Consider the following 22,133-nt stretch of genomic DNA (forward strand, 5'->3'; position numbering starts at 1 on the left):
ACATAAAATTTTAACAAAATTTCTATAGAAAAAAATTTTGCAATATTCTATATAGAAATAAAATTTTGCAACATTCTATATAGAAATAAAATTTTGTAAAATTTTCTATAGAAATAAAATTTTGAAAAAATTATCAATAGAAATAAAATTTTTCAAAATTTTCTATAGAAATAAAATTTTGCAATATTCTATATAGAAATAAAATTTTGCAAAATTTTCTATAGAAATAAAAGTTTTCAAAATAATTTTTTGAGAAAATTATCAATAGAAATAAAAGTTTGCAAATTTTTCCATAGAAATAAAATGTTGAAAATTTTTTTATAGAAATAAAACTTTGACAAAATTTTCTATAGAAATCAAACTTTGCAAACTTTTCTATAGAAATAAAATTTTGACAAAATTTTCTATAGAAAAAAAATTTTGGCAAAAAATTTCTATAGAAATAAAATTTTGACAAAATTTTCTATAGAAATAAAATTTTGATAAAATTTTCTTTAAAACTAAAATTTTGAAAACATTTTCTATAGAAATAAAATGTTGACAAAATTTTCTATAGAAATAAAATTTTGAAAAAATTTTCTATAGAAATACATTTTTGAAAAAATTTGCTATAGAAATAAATTTTTGAAAAAAAAAATTTTCAATTTTCGAATATTTCAAATAAATTGTTATGGTGGTGGGCATTAAAATGAATCGATTCAGCCCATCCGCTAGTGTAACATTCTAGGAAGCATAAAATGATCTCCGTAACTGGAAGTTGCTTTCCATTTACAGTCATATCGTACATTGATCTAAAGAATAACGCAATGGAAACTAATTTGCGTAGTTGTTAGTTTATCCGAAGTCGGAGTCGAGCAAAATTTTTACGATTCCGACTCCGACTCCACAGCCCTGGTTTATAGTCATATTTTAATATATATTTTCATTTTGTGCCACCTTTTTGTCATATTGTGCCACTATTTAATTAATTTAAATATGCAAAGTTTATATTCTACTTAAAGTATCTGAGATATGCAACTCCTCTATCATATTATGGATTGCACCATTTACTTTTTAAATGTTTTTCCAAACATAATTTATAATCTTATTTTTTCACTTTTCCCCTTTCATTTCAGATATAAGATTAGAAAATTTCTAAGGAAAAACTAATCACAGAAGAACGGACCCTCTACACATCTACATGACATTTGAGTGACAAGAAGTATATTGAAAAGTGAAAAATTCGATGAGATTTAAAGATAAATCAACAAACAAGCGGAAGGCGTAATCATCCAAAAGAGTGAAAACCTCATAAATTCATCAACACCAGATCAAAAATCCTATCTCCACCACCACCCACCTACTACACCCAAAAATAGTTGGCCAACATATACCCAGAAATGGATGACAAAGATTGATTTAGTTTCTCCAAGGTAAATGACACAAATGAAGTAACATAGGCTAATTAACCGAAAGGGGTGGGGAAAATGGATTGCAACTAAAAGAAAATAAATTGGAAACATTTTCGTCGTTTTTTTCTCTTTCCCGCAAAGATCTTCACTTCATAACTTTTTGATGGCTCTAGAAGGTAAAGGTGTAGGCCCCGTGTCAAAACGAATATTCTTTACAGCAGACGGTGCCTCCATCACCACATTTTCTTCTATATCTTGTCATCATTATTTTTGACATAATTACAACAACTATGTTGTATAATAACAACAAAATATTATCTGTGGCTTTGTTGTCACATCAATAGTCCATCCATCATCGCTAAGCAGAGAAAATTGTCAATGAAGTCGATCACCTCATATCTCATATCCTCTCTGGATTCTTTGGGAAAACACTGAGAAAAAACTATGGGAGGCATTTTGAATGGAGAAAAAATTTTTCATTTTGGTTTTGAAGTCTGGGAGACAGCGTTGCTGTTGACAAAAGTGGCACAAAAAGTGTCATTCGCAATAAAAACTGGCACTGGCGTATTATGAATGTAGGCAAATATTTTCGTGTTTTATTTGAGTTCTCGTATCCAGCGTTACCGTTGACAATTTATAAAAACCGACACAAAAAGTGTCATTCGCAATAAAAGGTGGCACATAATTTTAGAAAAGTGGCATAGGTTATTCCTATTTTCTCCATAAATGAAAAATAGGTATTAAAATCATTCATATTCGTTTCTTTTTATACAGAATTTCGAAATCTCTTTTAGGTATTGGTACCTCTGTGGAGTAAAATTTATTAATTAGTTTGCATACATTCAGGCGATTCATGTCTTCGCTTTAAAATACCATGATATGAGAAGGGAAAAGTGCTTTGGAAAATAGCATTAGACGCGTTAACTCCATTATTTCATAAGGATCGGGACACGTATTTATTTATTTATTCATTTAATCAACCAACGCCTCTATGGATTATATGTTGATAGATTTAATACAAATCAAAGCAAATTGTATTAAATCCAACTCTTAACCTAACATATCGCAAAATCTTTAAAAAAAAAGTAATTTTTAACCTAATACTATTTCCGACAAAAAAGAAATTAGTTAAAAAGTGACACAACATGACAAAAAGGTGGCAAAGATATGAAAAAGTATGAAATTGTGGTAAATCAAAAAAGTGGCACTAAAGTATCAACGCTGGAAAAAAAAATGGCACAACGGTAACACTGCTCGGGGCTCTTATTTTCCCATGGATAAACTTGTTTAGTTCAATACTACAGAAGTAAATGGACAAACCTTTTGTTGATTTTAATCACCAAATTAATTAATAAAATTAAATTTTAAAATTTCAACTCGAAAATAAATGATTTCGTGCTTAGTACTACTGTTTCTGTAAGTTACAGGGTGGATGATATGTATTGATGATACCAACCACTCGTTTGACAGCTGACAGATTTATTCCATTGTTCATTTTATTTTTTTAAACCACCAAAATCGCCGGATCTCAATCCATTGGAGTTTTGCCCCTGAAGCATTATCGGAGAGCAAGGTTAGCACTAAAAAAATACCAAGGAGTCGATCATCTCCAGACGACGCTACGCCGGGCATTGGGCAAAATACCATGAAGCGAATTTCATGCAGCGTGTTTCGGCTTTTTGAAGGCCATAATTCGCCTGGGGCATTATTGGAAAGTAGGGTTAGCGCTAAAAAGTACCAAAGAGTCGATCATCTCCAGATCGTTTCATGGTATTTTGACCAGGCATTGGACAAAATACCATGAAGCGAATTTCATGCAGCGTGTGTCGGCTTTTTGAAGGCCATAATTCATGTCAGAGTTACCCAATTCGAACAAATCTAAACTTGTTCTAAAATTTTACGTTTTTATTTTTGGACTAAAAATAAAAAGGAAAAAATTTTGTTCTTTACTTTGTTGCATTATATATATAAGCCACCCGATATTTCTTCCTGACGAATTCAAGAAATTTCCTTTAAAATTCATAAATTTATAGAAGGTAAACAAATTTTATATTTATACCCTGCGCCACACTGTGGAACAGGGTATTATAAGTTAGTGCATATGTTTGCAACACACAGAAGGAGATGAGATAGACACATGGTGTCTTTGGCAAAAATGCTCAGGGTGGGCTCCTGAGTCGATATAGCCATGTACGTCTGTACGTGAACACATTTTGTAATCAAAGTCTACGTCGCAGTTTTAGTCCAATCGACTTCAAATTTGGCACAAGTATGTTTTTTGGCTCAGAATAGAACCCTATTGATTTTGGTAGAAATCGGTCCAGATTTAGATATAGCTCCCATATATATTTCGCCCGATATGGACTTATATGGCCCCAGAAGCCAGAGTTTTACCCTAATTTGCTTAAAATTTTGCACAAGAAGAACAATTAGTACTATAGTCAAGTGTGCCAAATTTTATTGAAATCGGTTCAGATTTAGATATAGCTCCCATATATACCTTTCGCCCGATATGGACTAATACGGTCCCAGAAGACAGAGTTTTACCCCAATTTGGTTGAAATTTTGCACTAGGAGTACAATTAGTAGTGTAGTCAAGTGTGCCAAATTTTATTGAAATCGGTTCAGATTTAGATATATTTAGATATAGCTCCCATATATATATTTCGCCCGATATGGACTTATATGGCCCCAGAAGCCAGAGTTTTACCTTACTTTGCTTAAAATTTTGCACAAGAAGAATAATTAGTACTATAGTCAAGTGTGCCAAATTTTATTGAAATCGGTTCAGATTTAGATATAGCTCCCATATATACCTTTCGCCCGATATGGACTAATACGGTCCCAGAAGCCAGAGTTTTACCCCAATTTGGTTGAAATTTTGCACTAGGAGTACAATTAGTGGTGTAGTCAAGTGTGCCAAATTTTATTGAAATCGGTTCAGATTTAGATTTATCTCCCCATATTTACACTCATATGACCACAGTGGCCAATCTTTTACTCAGATTTAATTGAAATTTTGCACAGGGAGTAGAATTAGCATTATAGCTATGCGTGCCAAATTTGGTTGAAATCGGTTCAGATTTAGATATATCTCCCATATATAGCTTTCGCCCGATTTACACTCATATGACCACAGAGGCAAATTTTTAACTCCGATGTAGTTGAAATTTTGCACAGGGAGTAGAATTAGCATTGTAGCTATGCGTGCCAAATTTGGTTGAAATCGGTTCAGATTTAGATATAGCTCCCATATATATGTTTTTCTGATTTCGACAAAAATGGTAAAAATACCAATACCATTTTCCTTGTAAAATCGCCACTGCTTAGTCGAAAAGTTGTAAAAATGACTCTAATTTTCCTAAACTTCTAATACATATATATTGAGCGATAAATCGTAAATAAACTTTTGCGAAGTTTCCTTAAAATTGCTTCAGATTTAAATGTTTCCCATATCTTTTTACCAACATTGTGTTCCACCCTAGCGCATTAGCCGACTTAAATTTTGAGTCCATAGATTTTGTAGAAGTCTATCGAATTCTGTCCAGATCGAGTGATATTTAAATGTATGTATTTGGGACAAACCTTTATATATAGGCCCCAACATATTTGACGGTTGTGATATGGTATCGAAAATTTAGATATACAAAGTGGTGCAGGGTATAATATAGTCGGCCCCGCCTGACTTTAGACTTTCCTTACTTGTTTTATATATTTTTTCCTGTGTATTTAACCATTTGGTGAGTTCATTGATCAGGAATATTTCGCCAAACGTGAGGTAGTTGGAGGGCCAAAAAAGCGGCAAATGACATACAAACGTTTATGTGTTTTAATGATATCTAGGGCCAGCTATGATGATCATCAATTGAACGTACAGCAGCCGCAACATCAACAGCAGTATCCAAGACAGCATTAGCCTCAGAAAATATAGAATATATTTAAATATAGACAAAAGAACACATGTTGCCAAAGATCACTGAAAAAAATGACGAGGACTACTGAAGCATAAACAGTATCCAGCATCACTACCACAGAACAACAACAAAAACAACTGCAGCAACAGATCGCATCATAAATTTTGAGCAACAACTTTAAAGAAAATATCTTTCCTTCATTTCATATTCATCGTCTTCTTCTTCATTTTCTAAAGTGGATTTCCGGTGCATTACCCATTGGAAAATAGCACCCACTAACGACGAGGGATAGAAAAAGAGAGGTGGAGAGACAGAGAGCAAGAGACAGAGCTGCTAACAGATCTTGAGACAGGAGGAGATCATTAAATGACATCAACATACTTGCAACATATGTGGCCTGACAGCACGTTCACCCACTACATCTGCAGCATTGGCAAGAACAACAACAACAACGACCACTAAACCACATAGTTGTCATATTGGAAAGCAAAGCAAGGAATCAGCCCAACAAAACAAACCCTCTGGCAAATAAACCCACTTGAAATTAGAGTGAAATGTGAGAAAGGGAACACAACAACACCAAAACAGTAAAGAACGAAAATTTTCCTTAAACTTTAACATCATAAAATGTATGAAGGATAGATCACAAATACTATAACATAAATATTACTCATATAACAGGAGCTGACAATAGAACAGAGAGGGATAGATATGTTAACAGATGCTTTTTATTTGAAGGAAATAACAGTGTTGTCAATATACCAGCGAAGATAATAAGTAAGGAAAGTTTAATGTCACTTCACAACTTTTGTTGACCTTTTCTGAGAAATACATGGTGACTGATATGTAACACAACAGAATATTTTTTTAATTTGTTTACTAAGAACTACAGGGTGGCTGATATATAATGTAACAGAGTAAAACGTTATCATTCAATTTTTTTGTTTTTAATTTTATTGTTCAAAAGCAAGAAATAATATCAAATTTTAGAATCGGTATATTCGAATTGCCTACCCCTAGCACGAATTATGGCCTTCAAACGGCCAACAAAGCCATCACATGCTGCACGAAAGTGGCCCTGCGGTATTTTGGTCCATTCCCGGCGAAGCGCCATCTTGAGATAATGGACACTTTGGTAGTTTTAAGTACCAACCTTACTGCTCCAGGCGCGAAAGTCCAAAAGATTTACATCCAGAGATTCTGGTGGCCATTGTGCGATAGAAATGAAGCGAGGATTCCAATTTTTAAGCTATTCTTGGTTGACGTGCTGAGTGTCTGTTGGGATATCCATAGTCTGTGGTCAAAATGTTTGTCTGCTAAGGTCTTTAGGACATTTCCCCATAATATTCGCCATTTATTGGTTAAAGTAGACCGAGGAGTTAAAGTCGGCGAATACGAACAAAGAGAGTCTATTGGCTGTGGCCGCGGCCCACACCATTATCATCGGTGGCGCTTGAGTTCTGGTAGCCAATCGAAAGATTAACTTTTAACTGTCCTCTTTGGCAAGTAAACCTGGTCACTTTGTTTGTTCATTGTTTGAAATGGTTTCTCATTCATTAACTGCCACTACGTACAAGCGAAGCATCTTCTTGACTCTTTCCTGTCAGGCTATTTCCAGTTTTGGGCATCGGCAAACACGTTTTTGAACTTCAATGGTTTTTAGTCCAAACTCATTTTTCAATATATGGTGCATCCGTTCTCGCCAAATGTTTTGCTCTCAAGCACGTTCTAACAGGTTGCCTGATAAGTCCCCGATCTGATACATAGATGGTGTCGCTAGTATTGAATGCATATTATTTTTATATAGTACCAACCTTCGAATGATTCGTGTCAAAATTTGACGTCTGTAAGTCAATTAGTTTGTGAGATAGAGCGTCTTTTGTGAAGCAACTTTTGTTATTGTGAAAAAAAAAATGGAAAAAAGGATATTCGTGTTTTGATAAGATATTGTTTTCTGAAGGGAAAAAATTCGGTGGAAGCAAAAACTTGGCTTGATAATGAGTTTCCGGACTCTGCCCTAGGGAAATCAACAATAATTGATTGGTATGCAAAATTCAAGCGTGATGAAATGAGCACGGAGGACGGTGAACGCAGTGGACGCCCGAAAGAGGTGGTTACCGACGAAAACATCAAAAAAATCCACAAAATTATTTTGAACGACCGTAAAATGAAGTTGATCGAGATAGCAGAGGCCTTAAAGATATCAAAGGAACGTGTTGGTCATCTCATTCATCAATATTTGGATATGCGGAAGCTCTGTGCAAAATGGGTGCCGCGCGAGCTCACATTTGACCAAAAACAACAACGTGTTGATGATTCTGAGCGGTGTTTGCATCTGTTAACTCGTAACACACCCGAGTTTTTCCGTCGATATGTGACAATGGATGAAACATGGCTCTATCACTACACTCCTGAGTCCAATCGACAGTCGGCTGAGTGGACAGCGACCGGTGAACCGTCTCCGAAGCGTGAAAAGACTCAAAAGTCCGCTGGCAAAGTAATGGCCTCTGTTTTTTGGGATGCGCATGGAATAATTTTTATCGATTATCTTGAGAAGGGAAAAATCATCAACAGTGACTATTATATGGCGTTATTGGAGCGTTTGAAGGTCGAAATCACGGCAAAACGGCCCCATATTAAGAAGAAAAAAGTGTTGTTCCACCAAGACAACGCACCGTGCCACAAGTCATTGAGAACGATGGCAAAAATTCATGGATTGGGCTTCGAATTGCTTCCCCACCCACCGTATTCTTCAGATCTGGCCCTCAGCGACTTTTCTTGTTCTCAGACCTCAAAAGGATGCTCGCAGGGAAAAAATTTGGCTGCAATGAAGAGGTGATTGCCGAAACTGAGGCCTATTTTGAGGCAAAACCGAAGGAGTACTACCAAAATGGTATCAAAAAATTGGAAGGTCGTTATAATCGTTGTATCGCTCTTGAAGGGAAATATGTTGACCTGTTAATCTGGCCTTCAATTTTCGGATCATGTCTAGTGTTGTAACCTTTTATTCGCCCACTTTTTGAAAGCGATGCAACACTGCCAGCATCACGGTAACGTGCAATGGTACGCGAAGAAAACGCTGGAATGTTCTAACGATAGCCAATCGTGGGTTTCCAGCCAAATATAAAACAAATCACATTATCACGCTTGAATTTCATCACGAATAACTTTCTGAATACAATAGATCAAAATGAATTTGTAAGCTTTTGGACTATCAGTGAAATAAATCTATCAGCTGTCAGATGAGTGGTTTAGAAATGAAAGCAACCTAAAGTTGGTTGCAATACATATAAGCCACCCTGTATGTGTCTTATATGAACCAATTTTTATGTGGCACCTACACAATGAGATCGAACTTTCTCTGAACCTAGGTTAGGTTAGGTTAGGTGGCAGCCCAATATATCAGGCTCACTTAGACTAATCAGTCCATTGTGATACCACATTGGTGAACTTCTCTTCTTATCACTGAGTGCTGCCCGATTCCACGTTAAGCTCAATGACAAGGGACCTCCTTTTTATAGCCGAGTCCGAATAGCGTTCCACATTGCAGTGAAACCACTTAGAGAAGCTTTGAAACTCTCAGAAATGTCACCAGCATTACTGAGGTGGGATAACCCACCTCTGAAAACTTTTTTGTGTTCGGTCGAAGCAGGAATCGTATGCAAGGCAGGCATGTTAACCATTGCACCACGGTGGCTCCCTAACAATTGCACCACGGTGGCTGAACCTAAATATGATCCGACATGTTTGTACCATGGTTTGAATTGACAAATGGACGGACAGAAGTTCCTACATAGAGTTTAAAAACCTCTATCTCGGGATATTACAGAGAAAATTACAAAGTTACAAGAATGTCTATTATTATATGTAACACTAAATATTTTTGGAAATGCTACACAGAAATGACAGTGTTCACATACCATATTTTAAACAAATTCCATGACTGTCAATCAATGTTTTAAAACCTATAAACAGTATATACATATTTTTTTTTTTATTAATCAATTTTTTGTTTCTGTATAATTCCAGAAATTCAACAAAATTGTACCTCATGAAAAATAAAAGTGCTAAAGAAAAAACGCGCTCAACAGACAACACTGATGTTATTATACACCCACATATATCAATAGCTCGTGTCATTATAAAAGTAAACACAAGAATAGAAGAGTGGGAGAGAGAGAGATAAAGAGCGAAGAACTCACTGACAGAAACACCAACTCACAGAGAGTGCTATTTTAAAAATATCCCAAAATATCACAGTGCTGTTACCTATGCATTCAGTGTTTTGAGGATTTCCAAAATTCACAACTACACACACACACCAGTATTGAGTATAACAGAGAGTCTAACAGATCTCTTAAAAGGAATCTTTGGTGTTCGGGGTATTTCTTCTCTCCTTACATAGCAGCACCTAATAGTCTTCAACAACGATAAAGCAAACATTTCCTAGTTGCCCATCATGGCGTTAAGAACACGACATCCGCATCCGTGTCCAGCAGCAAATAGACAAGCAAAACATTCGGTTTATACGGCCATATTTAATTCAAAACGATGGTTAATCATTACCTTAACCGTTATCGCTACATTTACTACACTCCACATACAATCGGTGGAGGCTATGGCCAGACGTTCAGCAGCAAGTGATACAACAGATTATGATTATGGTTACTCTTCACCAAATGTGGATATACAAAAACGATCGGATTCTCTTTTGGATAATGTAATGGATAATAATCAAGATAATAATGAGCGCGGAACGGCAGATGATAATGAGAACAATGAAAGAGATACCGATGAGAAAGGGGATTTTATGCCGAGGTTTAAAAATCCCAAAAACCTAAGAAATATCTATCCCAAACCTTCGGGTAGTTTTATACAATTGAGCTGTCCAGCCATAGGAAAACCTGAGCCAAACATTACGTGGCTATTGAATGGCACGAAGATAGCCAGAAGTGTGGGCCGTGTTAAGAAAACCAAATGGGCCATATTAATGGAAGATTTAGTACCCTCAGATTCTGGATTATACACGTGCAAAGTTTGTAATCCCTTGGGATGTATAAATCATACCACAAAACTCCATATCAGTGATCGAGTCAATCATAAACCCATAGTCCTCAAGGCTCCCTCAAATCTTACATTGTTCATTAATGAAAGTGGAGAAATGGAATGTGAATATCTTTCGGATTTGTTTAGTATGAAAAGTTGGACTTTTACACCTTGCAATGCCACCCATTGTTCTACGAATAGCACGGTGCTGCAGGGTATAGAAGATGTTTTGACTTTTGAAAATGTCACTCGGGAACAAGAGGGTTGGTATACATGCATGGAAATGAATGGCTTGGGGAAATCCATAACAAATGCCTATCTAAGGGTTTTGGATCCCAGTGAAACTAAAGTATCGAAAGTTATACGATCGCAGACCTTGTGGGAAGTGGTAGTGGCCACAGTGATTTTGTTGATGCTCTTACTATTGGCCATATTCATCTACTATGTATGGCGTAAGATGAAACATGAGAAATTGTTGAAGCAACGCATAGAGACTGTACACCAATGGACCAAGAAGGTTATTGTGTATAAACCTGCCTCGGGAGATTCTTCAGGATCCATGGATGCCATGATTATGCCTGTAGTTAAAATAGAAAAACAAAGAACCACAGTTTTACAGAGCTCCAATTCCGAACCAGCCCCCTTCAATGAATATGAATTCCCCTTGGATTCAAATTGGGAAATACCTAGAAATAATTTGATCTTAGGAGCCACTTTGGGTGAAGGAGCTTTTGGCCGAGTGGTTATGGCTGAAGTCAATAATTCCATAGTAGCTGTTAAAATGGTCAAAGAAGGTCATACCGATGATGATATAGCCAGTTTGGTAAGAGAAATGGAGGTAATGAAAATCATAGGAAAACACATCAATATCATCAATCTTCTGGGATGCTGCTCTCAAAATGGACCCCTCTATGTCATTGTAGAATTTGCTCCTCATGGCAATCTCAAAGATTTCCTCAATAAAAATCGTCCCATTAAGGAATACGATAAGGATGGCAATCTAACACCTCCCCAACATCGTTTGACTGAGAAACATTTAATATCCTTTGCCTTTCAAATTGCCAGGGGCATGGAATATTTGGCCTCACGTCGTTGCATCCATCGTGATTTGGCTGCCCGTAATGTTCTAGTCTCCGATGATTATGTCATGAAGATAGCCGATTTTGGTTTAGCTCGAGATATTCAAGATACCGATTATTATCGTAAAAATACCAATGGTCGTTTACCCATTAAATGGATGGCTCCCGAATCACTGCAAGAGAAATTCTATGATTCTCAAAGTGATGTCTGGTCCTATGGTATTTTACTATGGGAAATTATGACATTTGGAGCTCAACCCTATCCCACAATAATGTCAGCCGAAGAACTCTACAGTTATCTAATGTCAGGGCAGCGTATGGAAAAACCTGCTAAGTGTTCGCTGAATATCTATATGCTAATGCGTCAATGTTGGCATTTTGATGGTAATGCGAGACCTACTTTCTCAGAGATTGTAGAGAATCTGGATAAGCTACTGCTGAGTAATGAAGACTATCTAGATGTGGCGGTGGCGAATTTGGAAACTCCACCATCGTCGAGTGATGAAGAAGAGTCCGATGCTGAATCCATGCGTTATCATTATAAATGAAAATCAGGTGAGATTTCCCTCGAATATTAAGAGAAAATACAGTATCCTTAGGATTTCGTTAAGAGTACATACGAATTTTAGATTACTTTTCTATAAAACAAAAAAAAAAACTCCATATATTTACCCATGGTTGTTTTTATTATTTACCTGTATTGTGTAGCTAGTGTAAATAGTCTTATTTAAGGTTTTTGTTATATATTTTTTTAAATAATATTAATTTATTGTAAATTATTTTTTATTGATACATTTAAGGAGTTTAGTATTCTCATAGCTTATAAAAAATCTCAAATTTATTGAATTTTTGTTTCAAATGTATTTATATTACGAAAAAGATTTCAATGAAATCTAAACTACTTTTATGACCCAAAATTGTTTGTAAATATTATTAATATAATTTTCTTAAGAATCTATGTTTCCCATACTATTTACAGTCTCTCTTACTTATTCTTTTATCAAAGCATACTTACTTTTATATAATGGCATTATTATAATAAACTATACCAAACAAATTACCAAAACCAAGAACAGCTAAATAATCCAAAGATTAGTATTAAGCATTACAATAGAGAATGAATATATGAACATTTATCCCCTCTATACGAAAAGTCTGTACAATTAATATTTACTCTACTATTTCCAAATATAAAAAAAAATAAAAATACAAAAAAAAGAAAACAAAACTATACAATAAAATAAATAAATCTTATGATAATTATAAGTTTTATTTTGTATAAACCAAATGATTATAGTTTAAGTTGAATAGTTGTAAATCTTTAAAATTTAAGGCTTCAAATGTGAATAAATAATCTGTATTATTAAGTTATTAATGAAAATATAAATAATGCAAAATTATTGTGAATTTGTATGTTTTTCTAAATATTCACTTATAAGGAAACCAATACATCTGGTTTGACTTATAACAGATCGAGGTTCAAGAGATCCAATTTTTTAAGGAATAGATTGTTTTGAGGATGCTAGTAGCACAATTAATATTCAAGTACCTTATATATATAGCAGTTTCGAAGCCTTTTCTTCTTTAACTGCATTTCTTTTTTACTAATTGTTATTCAGTACATGGATCTGTGTTTTCACAAGAAAGCTATATTAGAAAACTCTGACGAATCGGGTAACAAATGTCCTTTATACACTGTTAGAAAAATATGTTTTTCATATGTTCCGATATAAACAAAATGTGTTTCGGGCACGATTTTAAACCACAATATATTTAAGTGCGAACATGTAATGTTCCTAAACTAACACTAAATGTTTGGGACATCTATGTTAATATGTTAGAATATATTATGTTTGGGGCATGAATGTTTCATAAAAATCATATGTGTGAATACAAACATATATAAATTTACAAATTTCGACTAAACATACATATGTTGTGATATTTTATTCAAAGCGACAGAGAGAGTATAGAGAGAAATAGAGATGGAAACCGGGAGAGTTGACGAAAGATATCAATATAACACAGCAAAAGAGTCAAAAGAGAACAATTTCTGTGAAACCGCTTGTATGTTGTTTCGGAAAACTGTTTTATGATAAGGCCAAAAATTTGATATGTTTAAGTCTAAATATTATTTAATTTGAATAAAGAGAATATACATTCTGAACCAAGAGAATAGACATTTGAAAAAGAAACAGCTTATGTTTTCGCCTTGAGAGCAGCATTTTATGTATGTGTGGACATGTGTTTTGTTTATTATTTTGGCATTATGGGCACAATTTTTTTCTTGGTTCGTTAAAAGAAATCAGGGGTCTTCATAAAAATAACGAAAGGGCACTATACTCTTTTTAGAGTTGGGACAGTAAAATGAAATAAGGAGGAAATAGTGAAAAATTACACAGTAAAATGTAAAAAAACAAAGTTTAGTTCCTCTTTATTAAAAAGTAGTCCACGAGGAGTTGACAAATATAAAAGCGGGCATTAAGTTCGAGTTTTACAGCTAAAACAATTTAAAAAGTTTATTTTCTTTAAAATGAATTATTAAAGAAAAATAAAAGGAATTTTAGAGCGATGATGTTAAATGCTAGTAAAAACTGTTCACTCCTAAATAAATTTATGTTAATATTATAAAATTATGTATGTATGTTTATACTCGACTCCACGTTCTTCTTTTGTTAGTTTTTGAATTCCTTCCAAATTTTAAAGTTTTGTACAAAAACAGGTTTTTATTACAAGATTGTTATTTTTGCAATAAAAAATAATATTTTATCCAAAAATCAGTCAATTTCGTTTATATCAAGCACTGTTACTGACTATAAATCTTTAATAACGCACATTTCGAAGTTTCATTTAAAAAAAATTAATATAGTATAAATATAAATGTGTAAATTAAAAAAAAAAAAAAAAAAAAAAAAAAAAAGTTTGGTCGGAGCAGGGATTGAACCCACGACCCACCCTTTGCGTGCAAGGCAGACATGCTAACCACTGCTCCACGTGGCAAACAAATGTATGTTTCTGTTAAATAATGTTATGTTTGCATAGGCTCGTGGGCGCTGCAAACTATGCTATATAAATGTAACTTAAAACGATAATTATCTACTGGTGACTATAACAGCTACGTAGCCCAGTGGATAGTGTGTTGGCTTACAAACTGTATGGTCCTCGGTTCGATTCTCCGTGCAGGCGAAAGGTAAAATTTAAAAAATTTATAAAAGTGAATAATTTCTTCAACATTATTTGTATTACAGAGAAAGGTGCCAATAACTAAAAAATTTCGTGGAAGTGAAAATTACGAGTATGTTAGGGAATGAGCACAATCGTGTTTGGGAAAAATTCTTCCAGGCATATAATATTTTTGGCTCAAAATGCTTCCAAACATATAATATGTTCACATAAAACAAACATATTAATGTTTCGGCAGTATGCAATAATATATGTGCTTCCTGCAAAATATGTTTGGAACATATGTTAAAGAAGCGATTTTTTTTGAGGGTGTAGATGCTTGTGAAATGAAATAAAAAATCTTCCCAGATAAGGACGAGACTATTCCAGGTTTTAGCAAAGCATATTCAAGGCGAAATATTCACCAGATTGATCTAAATTGCACATAAAAAATATCACAAATATTTTTCTAATTAAAATTTTAAAATTGAATTTTTAAAACTTATCAATTAAAAATTTAATTGATTACACATAAAAAATATCACAAAATGTTCATAATTAACATTTTAATTGAATTTTTAAAATTTGTCAATTAAAAATTTAATTGATTCAACATGTTTTTTAATCAAACCCAAATGGCGGTATGAAAATGGGACCCACGAAAATGAGCCTGAAAGCCCAAGTGAAACAAAATCGAAAATGTGGAGTGACGCTCCATAATGTATATAAGCTTCATGAAAATGAGCCCCAACAAAATGTAACTGAAGCATGAAAATCGACCTCAAAATAAAATTACTGTACATATTCTTTGTTGATTCAAAAGACTGAGTGAAAATGAACCCTAACTGATGGAATAGTATGAAGTTTTATGAAGATTAACTTAAATGTGCTTTACTGAGTACGAATCTCTTGGGAATGACGCTAGCCCATTTTGGACTCTATCCACAGGAGAAAATATTAAACCCCGGCCGTAGAACGCCAAGCAAAAACTAAACCTTGAGCGAAGACTATACAATCATGTGTATAGTTGCCACCATCGTCAAATCCCAGAATGCGAAAGTAGGGCACATTTGGCACAATCCCAAAAAGGCAGTTGGGGTTTATTTTGATTTGAAATATTTGGGTTAAAAGATAATATAAACTTACTCCCCAAAAAAATTATTGACATTTTGGTGTTGTCATTTTCCTTATAATTTTTTGGGAGCTACTTCATGTAGGTTTTGGGGCCCATATATACACACAAAAATTTTTTTTCTGATTCAATCACGAAATTAATTGATCCAATTAATTTTTTAATTGAAATGTCTTCAATCACAGAAATGATAGTATCAATTAAAAAATTAATTGACAGTCAATTAAAAAATTAATTGATCCAATTAAAAAATTAATTGATACTATTAATTTGTGTGATTGATTTTTGTTTCAATTAAAAAATTTGTTGAATCAATTAAATTTTTAATTGAATACTTTTTAAAACTCAATTAAGATTTTAATTGGAAAAGTTTTCGTGAATTTTTTTCTGTGTATAGGGCCAAACAAAATAAGTACCTAATCTAGCCTAGCCAGCAATTCTCCAACTTTATTATCCCGTCGCAAAAAAATCCAAAGAAAAAATATTCAATTAGAATATTCATTGGAAAAGTTTCTGTGTGTATTTGACGTGGATCACACCTTGTGAATCCAAGCTAATGATGGCTATCACCTTTCCGACCGATGACACATCATCACTTTTTTCAGAGCCCTTCCACTGGGTGAAGCCAACTCTTGCTACGGTATCCTAACCGCCAACCAACTCTATATACCGTACTTTGACCAGCTTGTAACCTTGTGGTTTCCTTCATTTTGTGACAACATTAGTTACTCTATTCTTCGTCGAAAAAACAATATTCACAAAAGCCATATTAAAATCACACTTTCCAAAACAAGTGAAATAGAAATGATTGAATGTTTATAAAAATTTACAATAGTATATTAAATTTGCATTATGATAAAAACCTAAACCGATATAATCAGTCAATTAATATATTACGCTATTTATACTTTATTTAAATTTTATAAAATTTAGAATTTTACAAAACTATATATACTTAAGTTTGTTTATATAAAATATACCAATGAATATACAAACATATCAATTATTAGTTAATAAACAAAATGTGAAATAACCGAAATAAACTTTTAGTTTATTTTTGCAAGATATATAGAAATATATATATTTTTATGTTAATAAGCACACAAAATCTATTTCAAAATAATATGATTTTTCTTTAAGTATTACTAGAAATGTTTAAATAGATTTAAGTTTTAAAAATACAATTAAATGCAATATGTGCCTTTATTAAAAAGTGGTTATGATAACATGAATAAAAAAAAAACACAATAAATACCAAATTATTAAATATAATTATAAATTGTGTTACTAATATTTTGAACGGAAATAGAGGTAAGATACACTCAAAAACATGGGATAAGTATTGATTCAAGGTTATTCGTAAATTGGAATTTATGTTACCATGCCTATGGGGTACACGAAATCTTTCCAAAAACTGGAACTTATTATGGAATTATTAGTTGAAAAAAAATCTTACAAAGATCATAATGATATTGACAGACTGCTTATATGATTCCAGAAACCAATAAATTTTTTTTTGGATTCAACTTAAAAACTTCCTTTGATATGGTGTACATTTTAGATATTTGAAAAATCAACAAGTATATACGGCCGTAAGTTCGGCCAGGCCGAAACTTATGTACCCTCCACCATGGATTGCGTAGAAACTTCTTCTAAACACTGTCATCCACAATCGAATTACTTAAGTTGCGGTAACGCTTGTCGATAGCAAGGTCTCTTAAACCTCCTAACACCGTTTTCTAAATTGTATGTAAGCCCATACGTGGTATATATTAAATAAAAAAGATCGATTAAATACTTATATAATTCAGTTGGACAAAATTTTCTATAGATATAACATTTTGACAATGATTTCTATAGAAATAAAATTTTACAAAATTTTCTATAGAAATAAAATTTTCACAAAATTTTCTATAGAAATACAATTTTGACAAAATTTTCTATAGAAATTAAATTTTAACAAAATTTTCTATAGAAATAAAATTTTAACAAAATTTTCTATAGAAATAAAATTTTAACAAAATTTTCTATAGAAATAAAATTTTAACAAAATTTTCTATACAAATAAAATTTTGACAAAATTTTCTATACAAATAAAATTTTGAAAAAATTTTCTATACAAATAAAATTTTAACAAAATTTTCTATAGAAATAAAATTTTCACAAAATTTTCTATAGAAATTAAACTTTCACAAAATTTTCTATAGAAATAAAATTTTGGTAGATTATTTTTGACTCGAGTGGCAACTATGATTATGAACCGATATGGACCAATTTTTGTGTGATTGGAGATCGGCTATATATAACTATAGGCCGATATGGACCAATTTTGGTATGGTTGTTAGCGGCCATATCTAACACCACGTTCTAAATTTAAACCGGATCGGATGAACTTTGCTCCTTCAAGAGGCTCCGGTGGTCAAATCTGGTGATCGGTTTACATTGGGGCTATATATAATTATGGAACGATGTGGACCAATTTCTGCATATTTGTTAGAGACCATATACTTACACCATGTTCCAAATTTCAGCAGGATCGGATGAAATTTGCCTCTCTTAGAGGCTCCGCAAGCCAAATCGGGGGTTTACATGGGGTTATATATAATTATGAACCGATGTGGACCAATTTTTGCATGGTTGTTAGAGACCATATACTAACACCATGTACCAAATTTCAGCGGGATCGGATGAAATTTGCTTCTCTTAGAGGATTTGCAAGCTAAAGTTGGGGGTCCGTTTATATGGGGGCTATACGTAAAAGTGGACCGACATGGCCCATTTGCAATACCATCCGACCTACATCAATAACAAATACTTGTGCCAAGTTTCAAGTCGATAGCTTGTTTCGTTCGGAAGTTAGCGTGATTTCAACAGACGGACGGACGGACGGCCATGCTCAGATCGACTCAGAATTTCACCACGACCCAAAATATATATACTTTATGGGGTCTTAGAGCAATATTTCGATGTGTTACAAACGGAATGACAAAGTTAAAATACCCCCATCCTATGGTGGAGGATATAACAAATATATACAGCTGAAAGTTCGGCCAGGCCGAATCTTATATGCCCTGCACCATAGATTGCGTACAAAATTCTACTAACGATTGTCATCCACAATCGAATTACTAGGGTTGTGCTAACAGTTACCGATGGCAAGGTATATTAAAACTTCTTAACATTGTCTTCTAAATTGTAAGTTAGTCCGTATAGGGTCTATGTTAGACAAAATGCTGGCAAGGGTATCTAAATACTTCTAAACATTGTCGCTTAATTGAAAGTTTTTCCTTATGATGCCTATGTCTAGATACAAGATGGCGGAGTCTATAAATAATTATGAAACGCTTTTGAACCAACTTTCACATGGCAAATAGAGGGTCGAATAAAATTTGTTCCTTCATAAGGCTCCAGAAGTCAAGTCTTGGGGATCGGTTTATATGGTGGCTATATATTATGGACTGATATGGATCAAATTTTGTATGGGTGTTAGAGGACATCTACTAATATTTCGTATGAAATTTCAGATGGATCGCATGAAATTTGCCCCTCCCAGAGGCTTAGGAAGTAATCTATCTATCTATATATATCTATATATATAAAATCTATATATATAAAATTCAATCTATGTTTGTTTATTTGTTTGTTTGTTTGTTTGTTTGTATGTTCCGAGTTGGCTCCGAAACGGCTGAACCGATTTACTTGAAACTTTCAGAGATCGTAGGGGGCGTTGATGTGGTGAAAATAGGATACCTCATTTTTTGACACCTGGTCGCGAAGGGGGACCTCCCCTTTGTCGGACTTTTTGAAAATTGGACCAAAGTTGACCGATTTTCTTGAAATTTTCATTGAAGTTTAGGGTTGGCATCTATACAAAGATCCGCTCCATTATATTTCCATATTTAGTGGTGAATGGGGACCTCCCCTTTGTACGACTTTTTTTAAAGTACAGTGAAAAAACTAAAATTCTCTAAATTATCTGAGATTTAAGGAGAACATGCGGTGAGGTTATGGAATTAATATTGGGGATGATTTCATATGTGGACGGGGAGGGGGACCTCCCCCTTGCCCTACTTTTTTAAAATTGGAACAAAATTATGCGATTTGCTTGAAATTTTCATTGAATGTTGGAGTTGGCATGTAGACAAAAATCCGCTACATTATTTTTCGATATTTGGTCGGGGAGGGAGACCACCCCTTTGCCCGACTTTTTTTAAAGTACAGTGAAAACAAAACTAAACACCCCCGACTGAAATTTTACGGAAAAAATGGGTGAGGTTATGAAATTTATACCAGGTTCTTGATTTTTTAATAAAAATAAAAGGGCATAGGGAGACATCCGTTTCTCTTAAGTACACACAGAGAAACAATTAAACTTTACCGAGTTAGTTGAAATTTACAGAGGACTGGGGAGAGGTTACAATATTAATAGTTGATACCTGATTTTGTGATATTTGGACGGAAGGGAGGCCGCCCCTTTAGGCTTATAATTTGCTTAACATTTTCTGGGACGTTTACAAATGATACACTACATCACTTTTCGATATTTGGTCGGGGAGGAGGTCCTCCTCTAAAACTACAAAAAAAAAATTCTTAAGTTTTCTTGAAATTTTCAAAAGCAGTGGGGGAAGGTTATGAACGAAGAGGCAACCTTCCTTGCCCCACACTTGAAGGAAAGTTTCAAGAATTTTCAGGGTCGAACTTACGGCCGTGTATACTTGTTTTTCCCTATTATAGGTTTAAATATGCCTATTTCCATATGATTTTCTATATATCCCTTTGTAATTATCATTATATTGCTAGATCGATATGCATCGCTACACGATTCGCTTTGACGCCATCTAAAAAATTTTACAGTTTTGATTTTTTTTTTTTTGTTTTGTTACTTGAAACTTTGTTCCGACCCTGTCAAAAGCCCATTATCACATCTCACGACTAAACTACAAAAAGTTGACAGCTCAAAAATATTGACCACCAAAAATCAATCGAGCAATTCCACCCACAAAACAAAAAAGACATGCAACAAATGTGAGAGCTACAAATGCCAAACCTCCAAAAACAAAAAATACAAAGCACAACCAAATAATGTTGTTGCTAAACGAATGAATAAATAAATAAGCAAGCAATTACAATTTTATTAATTTATTTATTAACCATACAAATAATAATGGTTGTAGTGTTATTACATTTGTTATAGTTGTTGTTGCTTTTTGTATTGTCATTATTGTCCATACGAACAAGAAAAACAATGTCCAAGAGTGCCGATACCGGGTAAATAAACAAAAAAAACAAAAACAACAAACTACAGATGAATGAACGAATTGTGAAGCAAATGGATGGACGTAATTACCATGTGCTGAAAATAGAGATTTCAATTTTCAAATACCAAATTTTTCCAGGTTTCCAGAATATACCGGAATAAATCTGGCGGTACAAAGAAAACAACTATACTAAAAAAAAGTTTACTTGGATCCAAAGATTTTGACCTTTGACCCATAAGGATTTTGTTATTGATTCCGAGCCAAAGATGCGGCTTCTTTAAAATAAAGAAATTTTGTAGCGACCTATCTGGCTTTAAACCTAGGACCAATAAAATTAAAATTAGGATACAGATCTCATTTATCAAATTTTCAATCTGTTTTCCTTTTGTTAGTAAAGGTACTCACGTACAAATACGAGATTAAAAATCCAAATTATAACGGATACTTCAAAGTAAAAAATCTTTTCTTAATTTCAAAAAAAAAAACTTTAAACCAACGACGCTAAATACTCAAAATAAGTCTTAGCCTATATTTGAAGAGTTTTTATAAGTTTCAAAATTTCATTTAATTTAAGGACAATTTCTTTAAATCAAAAACGTGTTTCTTTACTTTAATGAAAATTTGATTTAGTTCAAAACTTGGGACTTTAACGGAGGCACGCAAATTTACAAAATGTCTGTCCTAAATTGAATGAAAAAAATTGTTGAAGAAAAGATTATAAACTTTATTTTAATTAGAATTTCACTATTTTATAGTAATTTGTCCTTAATATTTTGTAAATTTCGCATCCTAAATATTTTTTTCAGTCTATGAAAGATAAATTTAAAGAATTGAATGCCGATAGAGTTCACACGGGAAGTGGAACTCTATCGGAAAGACGACAAGAACATCAAGAGGTAAATCAGAACGTTATCAGGAGCGAACACTAACCAAAGGATGGGGGAAAATGGGTCACTCGAAAAAAAATTTACTTGGATCCAAAGATTTTGACCTTCCCTTAAGGATTTTGGTATTCATTCCGAGCCAAAGATGCGGCTCGGACCTACACTCAAAAAATGTGAACCACTAAAGGCAATTAAATTACATTTTACTTCATGGAATTATTATGCTTTGAGAAAGTTTTCTTAACTTTAATACTTCTTGGTGTACGT

At 33.5% G+C, this 22,133-nt stretch overlaps 1 protein-coding gene across 3 annotated transcripts in view; it reads left to right on the plus strand.

Annotated features, from left to right (window-relative positions):
• htl (heartless) overlaps positions 1-15,838 on the plus strand; it is an 88,002-nt gene extending 72,164 nt beyond the window's left edge. For all 3 annotated transcript variants that reach the window (XM_075290176.1, XM_075290178.1, XM_075290177.1), the window contains exons 2-3: positions 1,116-1,412; positions 9,335-15,838. In XM_075290176.1, the coding sequence (XP_075146291.1) occupies positions 9,765-11,978 (2,214 nt within the window). In that variant the 5' untranslated portion in view covers positions 1,116-1,412; positions 9,335-9,764 and the 3' untranslated portion in view covers positions 11,979-15,838. The remainder of the gene's footprint in view (positions 1-1,115; positions 1,413-9,334) is intronic.
• Positions 15,839-22,133: the final 6,295 nt, after the last annotated feature.

Source organism: Haematobia irritans, chromosome 1, assembly GCF_050003625.1.
Source record: "Haematobia irritans isolate KBUSLIRL chromosome 1, ASM5000362v1, whole genome shotgun sequence".
Taxonomy (NCBI): domain Eukaryota; kingdom Metazoa; phylum Arthropoda; class Insecta; order Diptera; family Muscidae; genus Haematobia; species Haematobia irritans.